A 21,310-nucleotide genomic window follows, 5' to 3' on the forward strand; every position below is an offset into this window, starting at 1 on the left:
CTGCTCACTTATAAGTGAGTAGGTGGAAGCATGTAATCTTTTGAGGCCATCGCAAGCTGATGAGGCCCCTGGCAAAGACCGAAATAGCGATCCTTGCAGTCCGCTCCAATACATTTTACACACCACAATTGCTGAGACTCTTTAACGGTATTTTGTGTTATACTTATAAGAGAATCACTCGTGCAAAATTCGGTGCGAATCGGTTTACAAATGACGATATGCTTGCAATTTTAGTATGAATCGGACGAACATGTAAATGGGAGTTCTATTGAAATCTGAGCCGATTTCTATGAAATTTACCAATAATGTCGAGACTTATAAGACCCCATCGTGCAAAATTTCGTGTGAATCGGTTTACAAATGACGATATGCTTGCAATGTTAGTCCAAATCCAACATACATATATGGGAGCTATATCTAAATCTGAGCCGATTTCTATGAAATTCTCGAAAAATGTCGAGGCTTAGAAGAAACCCCATCGTGCGAAATTTCGGGCGAATCGGTTTACAAGTGACGATATGCTTGCAATTTAAGTCCAAATCGGAGGAACATATATATGGAAACTATTGTATATTGAAATCTGAACCGATTTTTTCCAATTTCGTTAGGCTTTGTCTCCAGGCGAAGAAGATACTTGTGCCACATTTGAAGATGGTCGGATGAAAATTGCGACCTGTACTTTGTACACAAATTAATATGGACAGACAGACAGACTGGCGATCAGACGGACAGACGGACATAGCTAAATCGAATCAGAAAACAATTCTGAGTCGATCTGTATACTTATCAATGGATCTATCTCTCTTTCATCTGGGTGTTACAAACAAACAAACTAAGTTCTAATACCCTGTTCCACAGTAGTGGTGTAGGGTATAATCACAAATAGGTCTAAGCTGGTTAAACCAACAACAATATTAAAAAATTTTACCATAAAATTTTAGCATAATTTTATTAAAATTTATTAATTACATTTCTTGTATAACCATTTAATTATGGAATTTTTTCTATCAAAATTTCACCATGAAATTTTTAAAAAAAAATTCATCAGAAAATTTTTTTTGAATTTTTTTATAAAAAACCTAATAAAATTTTTTTTTATAAAATTGTTATCATACAATTTTTTTTAATAAATTTCACCATGAATTATTTTCTATAAAAATTTCGCCATGAGTTTCTTTTATAAAAATTTTACCATGAGTTTTTTTTATAAAAATGTCATCATATTTTTTTTTTTTAAATAAAAAAGTTTTTCTATAAAAATTTTGGGATAAAGTTTTTTGTATAAAAATTTCGTCGTGAAATTTTTATCTATAGAAATTTTACCATGAAATATTTTTCGTATTTTTTGAACAAATTCCAGCTTGAGATCGTATTCAATGCTTTCTCTTTAAAGAAAAGCTTAGGAAAGGAACTTATAAAAGTCGAGCAAGTGTGTGTTGTTATTCAAAACTCTTTGACTGACTAGTGTATTATGATTTCTGTTACGCCATGTAACTTCATCAGCACCTTTGATTAAGGTTCCCTACATACACAAAGACTATTGAGTACGGTGTAGATCAAGCTTTTGTTTTAAAACAGTGCTCAATAAGTCCTCCAACTCTCCTTAGCGCAGAAAGGGAGAAGAAAGAATTACATTCCACTATTCCGACACAAACTTGTAATTAATGCAAAGAAATTTTTTCTTTAAAAATTTCACTATGAAATTTTTTCAATAAATATATCACCATGAAATTTTTTCATTAAAAATTTCACCATGATTTTTTTTATTAAATATTTCACCCTGAAATTTTTTCATTAAAAATTTCACTTAAAATTTCATAATAATTTTTTTCTATAATTAAAATGTTTTATTTAAACATTTCATAATGAAAATTTTTCTATAAAAAGTTCGTTAAATTAAATTCTTAACTTTGTTAAAAACATTTCTTTACATATCACAGTGAGTGGAGATCGCAAGAATGGAGTTACCAACATTCGCTATAAACGTCTGCTGCAAACCAATGAACATCTCTATGATAGACCCATACCTACGGAACGTGAGGTATCCATTATTGCGGCCATTGGACCTTTGAATAGCCGTAAAGAAGCCAATGCTCATAGTCATACAGGAACTGACCATGTGGTGGATGATATACGCATAAATTTCTCTTCTAGAGTAAGTACAACATTCCCTTCCCCTTATTTTCAATGAATTGATATCTATAATTTTTTTTTTCTGTATTAATTCTTAGAGCGACAACGATTGCAAAATCTCTTTGTACAATGTCAAAGACGAATCAGGTCCCACACCTTGGCCAACGCGTAAAATTATGAATGAGAATTCATTTACCGCCCGCATTGGTGCTACTGGTGGCAAACGTGGCTATACTGCCATTACTGGCGGTCCCTCATGGGGTATTGCCTGGTATATCAATGATTTGTTAATACCTGAAATAACGGTGGAACGTGGTAAAACCTATGAGTTCCTGGTGGAAGGTGGTGATAATCCTAGCCAACCGGCAAGGTATGTTCGTTCATTTTATTCATTTCAATCTCATGGATTGATGTTATTACAAATACTTTGTTAGATACCATCCATTTTATATAACCGATTCTCCTGAGGGAGGCATTGGACAAAAGACTGGCTTGGAAATAAGCAAACAAAAGGTATATGCCGGTGTTGAATTTGATGAAGATGGCAATCCTATACCTACAGCTGGTGAGTTTAACATTAAATGATGATTATTAATAAGATTTAAGTTGCGTATTTTACCTTACGTACATATGCATGTTTAAGATAGAAAAAAACAGTAATAGTAAAAATATTAAATACCATTTATTATTTAAAATTAATTTTCTAATTGAATTTTTTATGGCAATTTTCTGCCGCTCGATGTTCAATAATCGGGTACTTTTTCTTGTGTATATCGAAACCAATTTTGAAGTATTGTAAATAACTTAAAATTCTTATATCAACTTAAATCAAACAAAACGCAACTCCTTCTTTCAAGCAGAGTTTATATAGCACATCATGATCGTAATCATCGTGTGTACGTGTTGACTACAGCTTTTGCCTAAAACGGTACGTCAATTTTTCATCGGTAATCGATAGACGCCATTTATCGAAAAAAATCAAATGATTTTGATTTTTCTGCCATGGCTGATGGTTATGTGTTCATGTGACGAATACACCTTTGTTTTCACCAACACTATTACAATGACCATACATCAGATGTGCCATGTAAACTCAGTATTAATCAAGAAAATATGTCAAATACTCGTATTCATTTGAGAGATTATCTCCACTATTCGATATGCGTTTATTGGTGTGTTCTCATTGTATATATCGATAGTGAATTTGATAGATAAATTTAAATTGCTCATAACACCCTAAAATCAAATCACAATTGATGCTGAAGAAAATTCACAAAAAATCAATCAAATAGATTATCTCTTATTCTCCCAGTAAATTATTTATCTCCTTGAAATCCAAAACACTTAAAATGTCGCTTGATTAGCTCAAAGTGATTGTTCTTTAAAATATCGGTTTATGTTTATCGATTTTTTATAAATTGATTTTTATCGTTTAATTGATTTTTTACTCATTGTATAATATATTCATACCGAATTTGATAGACAAACTTAAAATGCTCATATTGCCCTAAAATCAAATCACAATTGCTGCTCATCTTTAAATGAAGAAAATTCACAAAAAATCAATTAAAGAGGTTATCTCTTATTCTCCAAAAATAATAAATCTCCTTGAAGTTTCATCCAAAACTTTTAAAATATCGCTTGATTAGCGCAAAATGCTTGTTCTTCTCAAATATCGTGTTATGTTTATCGATTTACTTTATTATTTGTTTTTTATCGTTTACTTTTAGCCGGTCGTTATTGCGAATGGGAACACATTAATGTTGATCGTTCAGGGGAAAGTGAAACGTTCGAAGACTTCATGAAAACATTAACACTGAGGTGTGAGGAAGGTGAACCTGGCTATCTAAATTGGACAGTGCCAACAGATGCACCGGAAACTTTGTATTATCAGGTGAGTTCAAATATGCCGATATACGTAAAATGAGCAACTTGATATTCTATATGTCAAATTTCGATTTAAATTAATTGCATACTTAGTTGGCTATAAACAGAATCTATATAAGATTATGGCTGATCGAAGTAAATTTTTTAAGAGCAAACGATCTCAAAACTCTTCTACAATTTTCAATAGCAGTTTTTGAATTGTCTTCATTCAATTGATCTTTCAATCGAAGTTTTGGTTTTTCATGTTTGTGCAAACCGAACCAAAGCTGTCGGTTCACATTCCTTACGGACTGGAACTGCTTCTTCCAAATTCATGTTTCATATTAAAACTGATTGAAGCATATGTTTTTCAAAACTTACCAATCGCATGCTCCGTACGAAAGGTATGAGTGATATCAAGTAACGGTTCTTGCCTTATCTGTGCCCACGTCCCGACAGAAGGCGAGCACCAAGAGGTCAAGGATATGTTTTACGTTTTACCACATTAAAATAGCGCTAGGAAACTTTAATACAAAGATAGGGGGGAGAACATATTTGGTCCAAAATCCCAGTAAATTTAGCCACCACAAGGGTAGGTCCAATAATGCATTAAGGCTAGTAGACTTTGCGGCGGCAAAAAACATGGTAGGTGGTAATGATATTCACAAGGCCACATGGTTGTCCCCCACCGATCAAGCGTTAAGGAATCAGTTTGATCATCCAGCATGATAGATGTACAATCGATCGGAGGAGCAAACAACGGTACTAATGAGATCAAATATTCGAAACCAACCAAGGGTAGCGAGAAGCATACGATCTGAAAATGCATGGAAACTGGACGTCGAAGAGCTGCAAACACAGATGGCAGTTTTCCTATAAACTATGGAACCAAGATAAATGCAGTTACAGGTAGTGTTCCGCATTCAGCTGAGTATAATTTTTCTCCTGCAGTGCGCTATCTGTCAACGAGTTTTCATAACTTCCGGTTGTGTGTGTGTGTATTATAGTTAAGAGCCTTAACACACACAAAGTACCAAAAATTAAGCGAACTAGTATCATACTCCTAATCAGAGTTGCACTAATCACTGATTTTGACAGATAGTGCACCCAAAATTTTGTTGTTGGGCAACTGCTACTACCTGTAAATGAAAATCTTTGATGGCACGACCAGAAGCGTTCAAATTCCACCGAAGCCACAAATGGGCTACAAAACAAAAAATTTTAACTTTGACGCCTAAACACACTACTTCACGTATGGCAACACGGAATGACTCTCGATTTCAGTCGTCGATCGTTTTTACATCGAAATCGGCGACGGACATGATACAGTAACCATTTTGCCGTCATGGGTTTATTCACCCTATTCGTTATTACACCGTTGAAGTAAGACTACACCTGACGCCACTGTTCGTATATACACCGAGATCACCACTGGTCGTGGTACATCATAGGCTGTTTCCCGTTGATCGTTTTTGTTCCGTGGAAATGATGCTACACCCCCGCCTTCAACAGCCGTTCCCCACTGTCCCTGCTGTTAGTTTTTAAACAGCGGTCGCCACCGGTCGAGATACAATAACCTCCTTATCGTTATCGCTTATTCTCCCTTGATCATTTAATACTAAACGCCCGCCGCCATCAATTGTTTCCCTACCACCAGGTTGACGGTCGTTTTTACACAGTGATCGCCACCGGTCATCATACAACAGCCTCCTTGTCATTATCGGCTGCTTCCTGTTGGTAATTTTTACACCATGTATGTGGTACTACAACCTCAATGTCGTCATGGATTGTTCCATGTCGGTCGTTTCCACACCGTGGAAGTGGTACTACAAGCCCGCCGTCATCAGTTGTTCTCGTCTGTTCCCGTTGGTCGTTTTTACATCGTGTAACTGATACAACAACCTCGTTGTCGCCATGTATTGTTACTTCTATTGTCGTTTCTACACCTCGAAAATGATACTACACCCCCGACGTCATCACTTGTCCCTCTGTCGGTTTTAGACCGTGGTCATCACTGATAATTACACAAAAACAACGTTGTTAAGCATTAGACATTCTTCCTTGGTAGTTTTTACACCGCGAAAGTGATACAACAACCTCGTTGTCATCATGAATTGTTCCATGTTGGTGGTTTATACACAACAGCAGTGATACAACATCCTCGCAGTCATTTGTTGTTCGACTCTGTCGCCGCTGGTCATTTTTACATTGAGATCGCCAGCGGTCATGATACAATTGCCTCGTTGTCGTCATCGGTTGTTACCCGTTGATTGTTTTTATTTCCCGCAGTCACTATTATCGCTTTTACACCGAGGTCGCTACCAGGCGCGAAACAACGAACTCGTTATTGTTATCGGTTGCGGCGAGCAACGAACAAATCGATAGTATTGATACAATCGTTAATTTCCTGAAACCTATATTTCAACCGAAAATGAATAGCAAAAATCAGGAGATCGATTTTTATAGAAGCAATATCAATGTACAGACCGAATAAAACCAAATCTAATAAAGTTAGTTGGAAATCATGAGAGAAGTCATTGTACAAAATTTCAATCCAATCTGATAAAAAAATGCGCCCTCTGCAGGGGCAATCGGACGGATCGCTTACTTTATTTTATTTATATTCAGATAAATAATAAAATATCGATATTTTGCCAGCCCTATTCACCACCACTTTGTTGCCACAGTTGGAACTGCTAAGCGAACACCTTACTCAAGGGTGATTTTTTAGCTATTATCTTTTTTGCTACATTTTAACAGCTCACGAACGTTTCGAGTTTTGTTTAACTGTCAAGAATCTTCAGTTTGGTCTATAATTTAACCATGAATCGTCTTACAAACGAACAACGCTTGCAAATTATTGAATTTTATTATCAAAATGCGTGCTCTGTTGAGAAAGTCAGTCGCGTGCTTCTTTCATTTTATGGACGAAACTAATATTTGGTTCAATGGGTACGTAAATAAGCAGAATTGTCCATTTTGCATTGAAAATAACTCAGAAACATTGCAAGATTTACCAATGCATCCAGAAAAATTGGAAGTTTAGTGCCGTTTGTAGGCTGATGGCATCATTGGACCGTATTTCTTCAAAGATGATGCGAATCGTAACGTAACTGCGAATGGTGAGCGCTATCGTGGGATGATATCCAACTGGCCGCCTAGATCGTGCGATTTAACGCCCTTAAAAAAATTTTTGTGGGGCTATGGTAAAACTCATGTCTATATCAAGGCATATTCATTTACAGGTAGTGGCAGTTGCCCAACAACAAAATTTGAGTGCACTATCTGTCAAAATCAGCGATTAGTGTAACTCTGATTTTGTGCATGTAACTAGTTCGCGTCATTTCTTGTTGTTTGTGTGTGTACGGTTTTTAACTATAATAGACACACACCACCAAAACTCGTTGACTGATAGTGCACTTCGCGAAAAAAAAAATAGTACTCAACTGTTTACGGTACACTACCTGGTAATTTTGTAATGATGTCTATATAGACAAGCCCGCTTTATTCGACGAATTGGAATAAAACATTGAAGCATTTATTCGTGAGATACCGGCCTAAATGTTGGAAAGAGCGGGCCAAAATTGAACTAAGCGAATGGACCATTTGAAGCGCAGTTATGGTCAACTCACATCGTCATTGCCATAACCTCTCTAGCATTCTAATAAAAAGTAAAAACGTTAAGTTGTCTTCTTGTCTGAAATCTCGTATAGTATCTGATCGGGTCTCACTTTTGTTAGTCTTGTGGTTTTCTGCATCCTATATAAAGTGAAGCCAGGATCTGACTTCTTAAGCCTCAATTTTGGTCCCATATGGCTAATATACAAAGTCAGAATGCCCTGAAAGTAGTAAACCCCCCCTACACCATAGGATGGGGGGTATACTTATTTCGTCATTCTGTTTGTAACATCTCGAAATATGCGTCTAAGACCCCATTAAGTATAAATGTTCTTGATGGTCACGACATTTTAAGTTGATCTAGCCATGTCCGTCCGTCTGTCTGTCGAAAGCACGTTAACTTTCGAATTTTTCACAAATTCTTTTTATTAGCGTAGGTCGGTTGGGATTGTAAATGGGTCAAATCGGTCCATGTTTTGATATAGCTGCCATATAAACCGATCTTGGGTCTTGACTTCTTGAGCGTTTAGAGGGCGCAATCCTCGTCCGATTTGACTGAAGTTTTCCACATGATGTTTTGGTATCACTTCCAACAAATGCGCTATGTCTGGTTCAAATCGGTCCATAACCTGATTTAGCTGTCATATAATCCCATCTTGGGTCTTGACATCTTCAGCTTTTAGAGGGCGAAATTCTTATCCGATTTGGCTGTAATTTTGCACGAGGTGTTCTATAATGACTTTCAACAACTGTGCTAAGTATGGTTTAAATCGGTTCATAATTAGGTAATTAGGTGTCATACAAACCGATCTTCGATCTTAACTTCTTGAGCCGCTAGAGGGCGCAACTCTCTTCCTTTTTGGCTGAAATTTTGCATGAGGTGTTTTGTAATGACTTCCAATAACTGTGCTAAGTATGGCGCAAATCGGTACATAACCTAATATAGCTGTCTTATGAACCGATCTGTGATCATGACTTCTTGAGCCTCTAGATGGCGCAATTCTCATCCGATTTGGTTGAAATTTTTCATCAGATGTTTTGTTATGATCCAACAACTGTGCTTAGTATGCCGCAAATCGGTACATAACTTGATATAACTGCCATATAAACCGATCTGGGATCTTGATTTCCTGAGCCTCTAAAGGGCGCAATTCTCATCCGAATTGCAAGAAATCTCAACAAATGCTATCCATGGTGGTGGGTAAATTAGTTTAGGCCCGACCGAACTTAGCACGCTCTTACTTGTTTTTAACTATCATCTTTAAATTATTGTGAATAACTTAAGGAATAACATTTGTTTTTTCTAGTGCTTTACCCACAACAATTTGGGATGGAAAATTAATGTCGTCTCCACTGCCGCCAGCCTAAGTATACCAACGCTCTCACCATTCTGGTTAACAATAGTAATGGGCATGCTGTCAATAAGTTATCACCTAGCGCTGAAAAGGCTACACAACCAAGTTTATCTTGCCTGATAGTAATCAACAATAGACCAAAGAAGGCAACAACAGCAGCAGCAGCACATCCTTTTCATCAAACAAGGACAATAAATACAATTTTGTAATTTATCAGAGTTTTTAAAGATGGAAGCAATTATTTTTTTTTCTAAATGATTTAAATGATGAATTTTTTTGCTAGATAGGATATTGGAAAAAAAAGAATAGCCAAGTAATTATTCAAAACGGGGCGGGAAATAAGAAGCGAAACAAAACATTTCATGAGAAAAACAAAAAAACAGCTGTAAAGACAAAATGTCAAAGTAACACAACCGGAAACTCGCATCAATTATTAGATTTTTAGGTCCTTGCAACAAAATTGAAGACAAAAATAAACCACATAAAAAATTTTTGAAGAAGAAGACAATAAATGGAGGTTATGGTAACAGAATAATCAGCATATCAAACTCTGATAAATTATAAAAAACAAAAATAACACAAAATGTCAATAATTATGAAGAAAAAAATCCAGCGAGCCAGGCTATATAAAATATTTTTTTTTCTAGAGAGACATACCTGTTAGAAGCAGACATACAGCGGTCAAAAAAAGTATTCATCATTCAATGTTTTTTTTTTAATAAGTCTACAAAAGACAATTGGAATAAAAACATATTAAACTAATGATGCAGTAGTGCTTGTGTGATATATATGTACACAATTTCATTGTTTTTAAAGAAAAAAATAGTATTTATTGGAACAAAAAGGGCCATTTTACAGCTGAACACAAAAAATTAAACAAAAAAAGTATTCATCATTGCAAAAAAACAAAAAAATAAATAACATAATTTAAAAAAATTAATACTTTGTTATTCGACCACCGCGTCTTATAACTTCTTTTAAACGGTTTGACATCGATTGGACTAATTTAGCGGTTATATTTTGGTCTATATTAGTCCATTCCTCCATTATCACCTGTTGCATTTGACTCTTGCTCGAAAAATTGCGCGTTCTCAATTTGCGTTCGAGATGTTCCCAAAGATGTTCAATTGGGTTCAAGTCGGGACTTTGAGGAGAAGTTTTAATGACTTTGGGGCAGTTATACAGCATCCACATCTTGGTATTTAAAGCAGAATGTTTGGGGTCATTATCTTGATAATATTGAAAGTTATTACCAAGCCCAAGTTTTACAGCACTATCTTTTAAATTCCTCTTTAAAATGTCAATGTAATACTTATGATCCATTACTCCATTAATAATTTCAAGATTTCCCGCTCCTGAAGCCGCCATACACCCCCAAACCATTAAACCACCTCCACCATGTTTTACAGTAGCAACTGTGTTTCGTTCTTCAAGCTCTGTATTTGGTTTTCTGTACACTATGACCTTTCCATCGCACCCAAAAAGATTAAACTTGCTCTCGTCTGCAAAAATGACTGTTTTCCAAAATGATTCGGGCTGTTTTACATACATTTTTGCGAAGTTTAGCCTTTTCACTCGGTTTATTTTATTTATAAAGGGCTTCTTACGTGCAGTTCTTCCTCTGTAACTATGCCTTTTGAGTGTATTTCGAATTGTTTGTGTAGTAACTTCCTTCCCTAAATATTCCATAGTGTTTTTACGAAGAATGGTCGCATTTGTCTTCGGAGTTTTCTGAACTTGCCGCACTAGCCAACGCACATCTCCAACTGAAAGTGCTTTTGGTCGACCAGATCTTGGTTTATTGTCAACAGTTTTCGTTTCTGTCCACTTTCTGATGATGGATTGTATAGTAGATCGTGGTCTATTTAATATTTCACTGATAGTTTTTTGAGTTAAACCATTCCTGTGGTGTTTTATTATCAAAACTTTTACCTCATCAGAAACCTCGTTTTGCTTACGACCCATTTTGACAAAAACTATATTTTCAATGAAATTAAATATTTGCTGTCAAGGGCAAAGCCTCCTTTACTAAATAAAACAGAAAAGGGGGATTCCCAAATAATATTTGAATTTGACTTTGATGATAGCACATCAATGATGAATACTTTTTTTGTTCTGTTTTTGGTGTTATTATATAAAATTGCATTTTTTGCGCTAATTAAATTTATTTTTTGAATTTATTTTAAAACATATTACGAAAAATAAACTATTGCATAAAACTGCATTATTTGTTTACTTTAAATTTTCTTCAATTACCCAAAATAAGTGAATTTATTATCAATTTTGCTAATGATGAATACTTTTTTTGACCGCTGTATCTTGACAATAATTTTTTCAGCAATGAATAAAATCAAAAACAAAAGGAATTAACCAGATTTATTTTTTTCTGGTGCCAGATACTACACACAAATGAAATGATGCACAAAAATTAATAAAAAAAACACACACAAACTGTAAGGGGCTTAAAAAATTTATATCTACATATACATGTATAAAATTTTTTGAACAATTAGAAAACTATGGTAAAACTAAAAGAAATTTTTATTTTTCTTAAATAATTGTAAACTTCAGCATGTAAGTCGTTGTTTCTTTTTTACAAATATTTCTTTATTTTTTTCCGCTATTGTTTTTCTGAATATAAATATATTTACATATATACAATACATATAAATACGTTTTTATAATTGTGTGTAACTTTAGCCCACTATTTTTTTATAAAAAAAAATAATTCTTTGTTTTAGCAATAAAAAAAAGAGATATAAAATGAAATTGTAAAATGTTTACTTAAGATTTAAAAAAGGAAAGAAAGTCAATAATTTTGTATATAAACCAACAAAAAACACAAACGCTGACAATAAACTCAAAAAAAAAAAACAAAAACTGATGACAATAAACATCAATAAGATTTAGAAAAATATTAAAACAAAACAAAAATCATGTTCTCATGTAAAATTTAAATAAAATAAATTCAAAAAATTACTATCATACATACTTTGACATATAACAATAATTATTCTTCAACAAATTTGAAACCAACAAAACATTCTGTGCTCAATTATTTAAGAACTAACATTGAAAAATAGGCAAACTCAAACCCCAGTGGTATATATTTTACAAAAATTACCAATTAAAATTAAAACTCCTCTAAGAAACTAACATTGAAATATAAAAACAATAAAACGTTTTCCCTCTTCTAATGTTTATTCGAATGTAAATTTTTCTCCTCCGCCACTGCTTTCTACAAAAACAAAAAAAAAAAAAAAATATTATACACTACCATCTATATTTAGTAAATAAAACTAAAATAAAAAATTATAAACTTAAAATTTTTATGTGAATAAGACAATACATTTTGATTTTAATCAAACCACATACAAGTTTTTCACATTAAACATTTCACGGTTTAAAAAATAATTAAAAAAAAAAAACAATGATAACTAGCCGAGTTAAAAGAGGGATCTATTCAGATCTATATAACAAATGAGGGCTTATATTTACCGTGTTTTATTTTAGTCCTGGAAAGAATATCAGCGCAAAGTTGCACTGGTATATTATCGATAGCATGCAATAACAGGTCTGTTCGCGTACTTTTGCAGTAAAAATTTGCAGGAGAGTAAGAGCCATTTTGCAAATTTGCAAATTTTGCCCATGAACATTCCACTAAGGAACAGGGCCAAACGTCTCACATATCAATGAGTGCAGTCCGATTCAATGATAAGGGGCCTCCTTTTTATAGCCGAGTCCGAACGGCGTGCCGCAGTGCGACACCTCTTTGGAGAGAAGTTTTACATGGCATAGTACCTCACAAATGTTGGAGGGGGAAACCACCGCTCACATTTTTTCTCAAGGTCTCGCCAGGATTCGAACCCAGGCGTTCAGCGTCATAGGCGGACATGCTAACCTCTGCGCTACGGAGGCCATTTTACTCTCTTTAAAAAATTTGCAATCAAAAGTACGCTAACGACTTCCAGTGAAAATTTGCAGAACAACAGCTGATTTTTGTTTAGGTTGGTTTTTTATTTGCTTGCTTAATAAAAAATTATGGCGATACTTGTGAGGTATTTTTCTTAGATAAACGTAAATTAATTAACCTGAGAGTGACAAGGCTAGAAGAGGAACCATTCGAAGTATCTGTGATCTCCTTTCCGCTGGACAGCCATCACAATTTACATTGCACGAAGCAATGAAGCAACGAACGGCATCCGCTCTACACTGATGCTCATGGCGAAAAAATTAAAGGTGGTCTCATTTGTACAGCAACTATAAATTATATGGTGCAATCCGCTATCAAGCTGATCGACGTTTTGCCAACACACACACAAAGAAATTGGTGTGCGTGTGTGGTTACGAGTGCGTACATGGGCCGAGAATATGCGAAAAAGAAGATGACAACCAAGAGAATGCAAATAAAAATCTGACATCTTCATACCGTCAAACCTGACCGGCTGTTAACAGCTGTTCGCGTGAGACCACCTTTTTAAATCCGCCTTGACTGATGCTGAAGAATCTTGATCTGCCTGGAGTCGAGTAACTCACAAGTGTGCTTCAGTCTATAGTTTATCTATATCTGGACATAACACTCTTAATACCGATCTCCCGAATTTTTGAGTTAAAAAAAATCATATTTTAACCTCGATTTCAATAAACAACCGTGCCTAGTACTGATGCATTCGCAGCGAAAATGCTTATTAATTTATTGCGAAATCCGACGGACCCCATTCTTTGCCAGAACACATACAAAAGCCAAACAACAACACACAACAAAGACAACATCATACAATAAAAACAGTGTTGATTGGTGACCATTTCGTGAGCATTTAATTACATTGGCAATTAATTGAAGCGAAATTTGCTTTGGCGCAGCGACATGTCGCTACTAATTTACTCATAGAACTCAGCATCACCTCTACGGAATGTCTTCTCATTTTCTTCGTCACCATTGTTTATGATTCGTTTTTACAGTTGTTCCACAGAAAAGTCGAAGTCAGTACTAAGCTTAAGAAACGAATAATCGTGAAGAAAAATACCCACCAAGCACAACGATCAGAATTCTGACGTTTTCTTTTGTTTCATTCTAAAGCCTAGTACTGATCCCATTTACAGCGAAAATGCCAATAAATTGTTGAGAATCCGACAGAGAACACAAACAAAAGTCAAACGACAACAGTATTAGAGCAAAGTTAATTTAGCCCATTTCGTAGCATTTAATTACATTTGCAATTAAAATTGTGCGAAATTTATCCTGCTGCAGCGACATGTCGCTACTATTATGCTCATAGAACTCAGTACTACTTTACTACTACAGTTACAAATTTTAGAGCCATTTTTCGTTGGTTGTGTATGTTCTGGTTGTTAACTATAATGCACACAACCTACCAAAACTCATTGAAAGAAAGTGCACTTCGTGAGAAAAAAAATTTTATTCAGCTGTCTGCTGTACACTACCTGAGTCTTAATATCTTGGTTTTGGACAGCACTTTTTCTCAACATCTGACAATTTCTTACTGAAGTTATAAAATTTTGTACTTAAATTAAAAAGAAATCGTTTCACCAATTTAATTCCTGCTGCACACAACAAAAATACAGATCACAATAAAAACGATGTCAAAAACATGTCAGCTGACGAATACAAATTACTTGAATCGTAGTGTAAACGGGTTTTGGTCAGGTGGATTTAGGCTGAAGAAAATATATTCATTCATCTCGTCGTTAAAGCAAACAAAATAATTGTCCATCGTTAGGTCGACGATGTTTTATTCGTTAAAGTTGGTACTATATTCGCATTTCGCGATATTTTTCGCCAATTACTTTTTTTAGACAATAGAATTTAGAGCAAAAAATCTTGGTGATTTCATTCAGTAGGACATTCCTTCATAACTTATGGAAAAATTTTAATAAAATTGTTATTTGATCATTATTATTTGTGTAGCGTCTCAAAAGAGTATTCGCGAAAACAAGGGTTTTCAACGGTGAAAAACAAACATAGTACCAACCTTTAGAGAAAACAGCTGATTTTAATGATGTTGATTATCTTTAATCGCAGCTTCTGAATATCAAATTCGTTAACTTTTTGTTATCAATTTTTAACTAAACGAACTTCGTTTCAACATTTCGCAATAATTTAATAGGCATTTTCGCTATGAACGATTCAATACTAGGATTAACAGGCACCGGGGACACCACACCGGACAAGAACCAACTTGGGGACGCGGTATGAAGAACAATTAGGGAGCTTGTAAGTAGCATGACAGCATCCTGACTTAGATTTTAATTTTTCGAGGTTACTTTTAGTATTTAAAGCGCACAACAAGACCATTACTGGTTTAGGTATACGTCCAAAGAAGAGGTGGCAAACTATCGATAATTGCAACAATCGATATTTCTAATAATAAATATCGATAGTTAATTTCTCATGAAAATGAGAAGTAAACATAAGAAGATTATTTATACAGATCGAATAAAGCCAAATTTAATAAAAACCAGTTTTAAGACATGAGAGAAAATATTGTGCAAAATTTTAGCTCAATTGGATGGAAATGCGCCCTCTATAGGCGCAATATATCTTATATATAATACATACTTTATGAGCTCACTTATTTCTGTTAAATTTTGCAACAATTGAACTTTGCCGATAATTCCGATAGGAAAAATATGAATCGAAAGTCAGACAAAAAATAAAATATCTATAGTTCCATCGATATTTTGCCAGCTCTAGTTCAAAGTGGCGTTGGGCGAATTTATATCCGCCCCCACTTTTCAACCTAACCTAACATAATCGTTCTTGTAATTTGATCAGTGTAGATCCCTTTTATTTACTCGGGTATTAAACATTCTGAATACAACATTTTGTGAGCAAATGTATATAGATGAAGAAAAAATTAAATAAAATATATATAAAAAGGTAACAGGACACAGAACTTTGAACGGAAACTGCTATAATAATTCCACCCAGTTATAACTAAAAATTTGAGTAACTTAAAAATCCAAAAATTTTTTGGTTTTTTTTTTTTAACTTAAAAGAAATAATTTTGTTCAAAATTCTTGAATTTTACTGGAAAAAATGGGCTGATGACATATGACATAATTACAAGGTAGTGTACCCTAAACAGCTGAGTACAATTTTCTTTCGCGAGTGCACTATCTGTCAACGAGTTTTGGTTGCGTGTGAGTATTATACAATAGTTAAGAAACACAACACATTCAAACAACGAAAAATGGCACGAACTAGTTACGTACACAAAATCAGGGTTGCACTCATCACTGATTTTGACAGACAGTGCACTCAATATTTAGTTGTTGGGCAACTGCTACTACATGTAAATGAATATATCTTGCTACATTGTACACCCAATTCTCAACAAATTCTCGATTGTGTACACTTATAGAAAAAGGTTTGCTGAAAATAGCAAACACTGTCTGCTGAATATTGTAATTACTAAAACGAAATTGTTTTTATCTAAAAAAAAGGTTACTCAAACTAATGTATTTTCCCTGATCGAAGGACTTGGTAATGATGTTGAGCCGTAGCCGCGAATTTTCCAAATGAAAATGCTTTCTTACAATTTGAGTCAACAACATTTCTTAGTGTACATTTAAATATCGCGTATATACCATGTTGGTAGAACCCACAGTTTAGCTTACTTTCATTCTAAAAAAATCGTATTAAAAATACCCTAAATATGTGGGCTCAAGAAGCTAGATTGCTGAGTCGGAGGCCGTCTTTAACTAATTCTACATTCAAGCAAAATGAGATGTCTAACAGGAATTTTAATCCTGACCGGTTTTTATACCCTCCACCATAGGATGGGCGTATATTAAATTCGTCATTCTGTTTGTAACGCCTCCAAATATGCGTCTAAGACCCGATAAAGTATATATATTTTTGATCGTCATGCCATTTTAAGTTGATCTAGCCATGTCCGTCCGTCTGTCTGACGAAAGCACGCTAACTTTCGAAGGAGTAAAGCTAGGCACTTGGAATTTTGCACAAATACTTTTCATTAGTGTAGGTCAGTTGGGATTGTTAATGGGCCAAATCGGTCCATGTTTTGATATAGCTGCCATATAAACCGATCGCAAGACGCAATTTTTGCCCGACTTGAATGAAATTTTGCACATGGTGTTTTGGTATCACTTCCAACAACTGTGCTAAGTATGGTTCAAATCGGTTCATAACCTGATATAGCTGCCATATGAACCGATCGTGGGTCTTGACTTCCTCAGCATTTAGAGGGCGCAATTCTTATCCCATTTGGCTGTAATATTTCACGAGGTGTTCCATTATGACTTTCAAAAATTGTGCTAAGTATGGTTCAAATCGGTTCATAACTTGGTATAGCTGCCATACAAACCGATCTTGGATCTTTTTTTTTCAGCCGCTACAGGGCTGAACTCCCATCCGTTTTGGCTGAAATTTTGCATGAGGTGTTTTGTTATGTCTTCCAAGAATTGTGATTAGTATAGCGCAAATCGGTACATAACGTGATACATTGGGTTGTCTAAAAAGTAATTGCGGATTTTTCATATAGTCGGCGTTGACAAATTTTTTCACAGCTTGTGACTCTGTAATTGCATTCTTTCTTCTGTCAGTTATCAGCTGTTACTTTTAGCTTGCTTTAGAAAAAAGTGTAAAAAAGGTATATTTGATTAAAGTTCATTCTAAATTTTATTAAAAATGCATTTACTTTCTTTTAAAAAATTATTTCCTTTTTGGGCAACCCAATAGCTGTCATATAAACTGGTCTTAACTTCTTCAGCTTTGAGAGGACACAATTCTTAACCGATTTGGTTGTAATTTTGCACGTGGTGTTTTGGAATCACTTCCAACAACTGTGCTAAGTATCGTTCAAATCGGTTCATAACCTAGTATAGCTGCCATATAAACCGATCATAGGTCTCGACTTCTACAGCTTATAGAGGGCGCAATTCTTAACCGAGTTGACCGCAATTTTGCACGTAGTGTTTTGGAATCACTTCCAACAACTGTGCTAAGTATAGTTCAAATCGGTAGAATTGAATTCTTGAGTCTCTAGAGGACACAATTCTCATCAGATTTGGCAGAAACTTTGTACAACGACTTCACCCATGACCTTCAACATACGTGGTCTGAATTGATAATTAGCTTGATACAGCTCCCATATAAACCGATCACCCGATTTTGCTTCTTGAGCTCCTACAAGGCGCAATTCTTATCTGAATGAACTGAAATATTACACAATGACTTCTACAATGTTCGGCATTCAATTCATTTATGGTCCGAATCGGACTATAACTTGATATAGCTCCAATACCATTACAGTTCTTATTCATTATTCTTTGTTTGTCTAAAAAGAGATACCGAGCAAAGAACTCGACAAATGCTATCCATATATAAAATTAAGCCCGGCCGAACTTAGCACGCCCTTACTTGTTTTAATATACATTAGCTGAAAGACAGACATGCTGTTGAAACCATGACATAATTACCAGGTAGTGTACCGTAAACAGCTGAGAACAATTCTTTCTCGCAAAGTGCACTATTTGTCAACGAGCATTGGTTTTGTGTGTGTGTGTGTATTATAGTTAAGAACCATGACACACACAAACAACGAACAATGGCTCGAACTAGTAACATACAACAAATCAGAGTTGCACTCATCATTGATTTTGACAGATAGTGTTGGGCAACTGTCACTACCTTTAAATGAATATATCTTGATTGGAACATCCTCTTGTTATAAGAGGCACAGCGATCCGAACTGTAAACAATGGAAACAAATCCATAACTTTTGATATATTGGACTTTACATATTTTTTAATAGTTTTAAACATAGACTGATTCTAATTTTCTTTTTATTAACTCAGTTGAAAATTATTCCATAAACTAATAAATAAAATTTCCGTTTAATTCTAATCCACCCAAGTGTAACATAAAACTATAAATAATAGTGTAAAAATACAGACTTGTTCTACTAAATACTTTATTAAATTGTTACTAAGTTTGCTCTGAAAACATTTGTTTTTGAAACAAATGTTGGCTACATGGATTGATTAATAGATTTAATTGATTTAATGCAAAAATTAAGAAATTAAAAAAGGAAAGAACTTGTAAATGACAATAAAAAAATTAATAAAAAAAATGAAAATCTTGGATAAACTTTAAAAAGACATTAACAATAATGAGTAAAAGTAAGACAATAATTATGACGAAAAGAGAAGGCAATTGGCATAAAAAATAAATTATAGCAAACTAAGTAACCCTAAAACAAAAACAAAAAACGAGAATAGCACCGATGGAATATAAAAAAAATTAACTTCAAAATAATTCTGATTATGAAGAAAATTTTTTTGAAAATAAAGTTTTTACTTTCTTTTTGATGGATCATTTTGTAATGTTTAACAACCACAAAACAAAAAGAAACAAACAATTCGATGGCAAATAAACGCAAGAAATCCAGAAAAAATAAGAAAGAATGATGACTATTTTGTACTTGTTTTAGATAAACTTTTTTTTAGTAAATAAAATATTTGCCACTCAGTATAGAAAAATTAAAAAAGTAAACAAGCAAAACTAAATGTTAAGTAACACAAAAAAAACAAATCTTGCATAATTATTAAAAATCCCACTTACTCATACGATCAATATAAGCCAGAGAATATCTTCAAATTGTAAATTATTAAAGAAAAAAAAACTAAAATTTAATTGAATTAAAAAGAAAACATCCCCACAATTAGTCCTCCTTTCTCAAATGTAACTCATAAAACTACATGGAATTGTATTATACATACATATATGCAACATACAACTTTGATTTCTGCTTTTAAGTTTATTTGTTTAATATTGACCATTTTTAATTTTTGCAATTTTATTTAGTTTTTGCGGCTATATTTCCACAAATAATTGCTGTTTCTTTGATTTTCATTCACGAGAAAATCACCACTGCGTCACGATGGAGGATTTCTATCATAAGCCTAAACTGACCTCGACTTTTCGCCCGAACAACCGTGAAAACGCATTATAAGAAAATGGTGATTAAGAATATGGGAACACATTCCATAGAAGTGAAGCAAAAGAGTAGCGACAAGTCGCTGCGCCAATAAAAATTTCGATTCAATTAATTGCCAATGTAATTAAATGCTCACGAAATGGGCACCAATCACCTCTGTTTCAATGATGTTGTCTTTCTTGTTTGACTATTGTTTGTGTTCTGACAAAGAATAAAGCCGTCGGATTTGACAAAATACGCTTTTTTGTTGCGAATGAACTCAGTACTAGGCTTTAAGGCCTGGTTATGCTCTCGTAAATATACTGTAAATGTAGAATAAATGTATAGTAAATGTAAACAGGCACTAAAGGCCTGGTTATGATCCCGTAAACATACCGTAAAACGTGTCAGCTGTTTTCTTTTTCTTTGTGAAAACGCATGCAAACGATTACCGAACGTCTGTCGACCGTAAACGGAAAGTAGAATTCAGTAATTCAATTGGATTTGACAAAATAAGCTTTCATGTTGCGAATGAACTCAGTATTAGGCTTTAAGGCCTGGTTATGCTCTCGTAAATATACTGTAAATGTAGAATAAATGTATAGCAAATGTAAACAAACAATAAAGCCCTGGTTATGCTCTCGTAAGCATACCGTAAAACGTGTCAGCTGTTTTCTTTTTCTTTATGAAAACGTATGCAAATGGTTACCGAACGTCTGTCAAACGTAAACGGAACGTAGAATTCAGTAATTCACGCGATGATTATAAGCAACATATCAGTGGAAACTCTGAGCTCCAATTTGTTTGGTGGTCATCGTCATTACGAGAAGCTCAGCTGAGAGCTACCGGGCGAGTCCGCAGGTTGCGATTAGTAAAAGGCTTTGTATACGGAGTAGGCTTTGTATAAGGAGTAGCTGCAATTGAAGTCGCGGACAATCAGCGTTATCGAAGGATCAGTCTCCACGAGAGACCGGGAGGCAACGGCTCTTGCTTAAATACTGTATACCTGTGCTACTCGATGTGACAAGGTGATCTATTGGCGTCTTTTAATAAACAATGTTTTTTGTTTGAAATGTTAAATGTTATGTTTGGTCATGCGTCGGAGAACTTCTGCCATGTCCTAAGGACACAACATGCATACCCCAAGGGCAGGTCGGAAAAGACGGCCCTCCACGAAGTGTTACGAGAAGTCGAGCCGTCTTTCCAACCGAAAGAGGAGAGAATGATATATCGGTTTTTATAGATAGCTCCAAGAGAGGGAACAGGGACTGTATTTGGTTCTATACTCCGGCATACACAACATCGGTATGTACGTGAGACTGCTGGACGAGTACACGTTCATTCAAGCAGAGCTCCAAGCCATAACGCTAGCCG

The 21,310-nt window shown here is 34.6% G+C and overlaps 1 protein-coding gene across 1 annotated transcript in view; it reads left to right on the plus strand.

Annotated features, from left to right (window-relative positions):
* The window catches only part of LOC106080554 (protein Skeletor, isoforms B/C), a 136,716-nt gene extending 127,075 nt beyond the window's left edge, over positions 1–9,641 (plus strand). Inside the window, exons 8-12 of the mRNA XM_013241969.2 lie at positions 1,941–2,155; positions 2,232–2,503; positions 2,568–2,698; positions 3,864–4,027; positions 8,925–9,641. Coding sequence (XP_013097423.2) covers positions 1,941–2,155; positions 2,232–2,503; positions 2,568–2,698; positions 3,864–4,027; positions 8,925–9,092 — 950 coding nt within the window. The 3' untranslated portion in view covers positions 9,093–9,641. The remainder of the gene's footprint in view (positions 1–1,940; positions 2,156–2,231; positions 2,504–2,567; positions 2,699–3,863; positions 4,028–8,924) is intronic.
* Positions 9,642–21,310: the final 11,669 nt, after the last annotated feature.

The sequence above is a fragment of the Stomoxys calcitrans genome, chromosome 2, assembly GCF_963082655.1.
Source record: "Stomoxys calcitrans chromosome 2, idStoCalc2.1, whole genome shotgun sequence".
NCBI classification, from domain to species: domain Eukaryota; kingdom Metazoa; phylum Arthropoda; class Insecta; order Diptera; family Muscidae; genus Stomoxys; species Stomoxys calcitrans.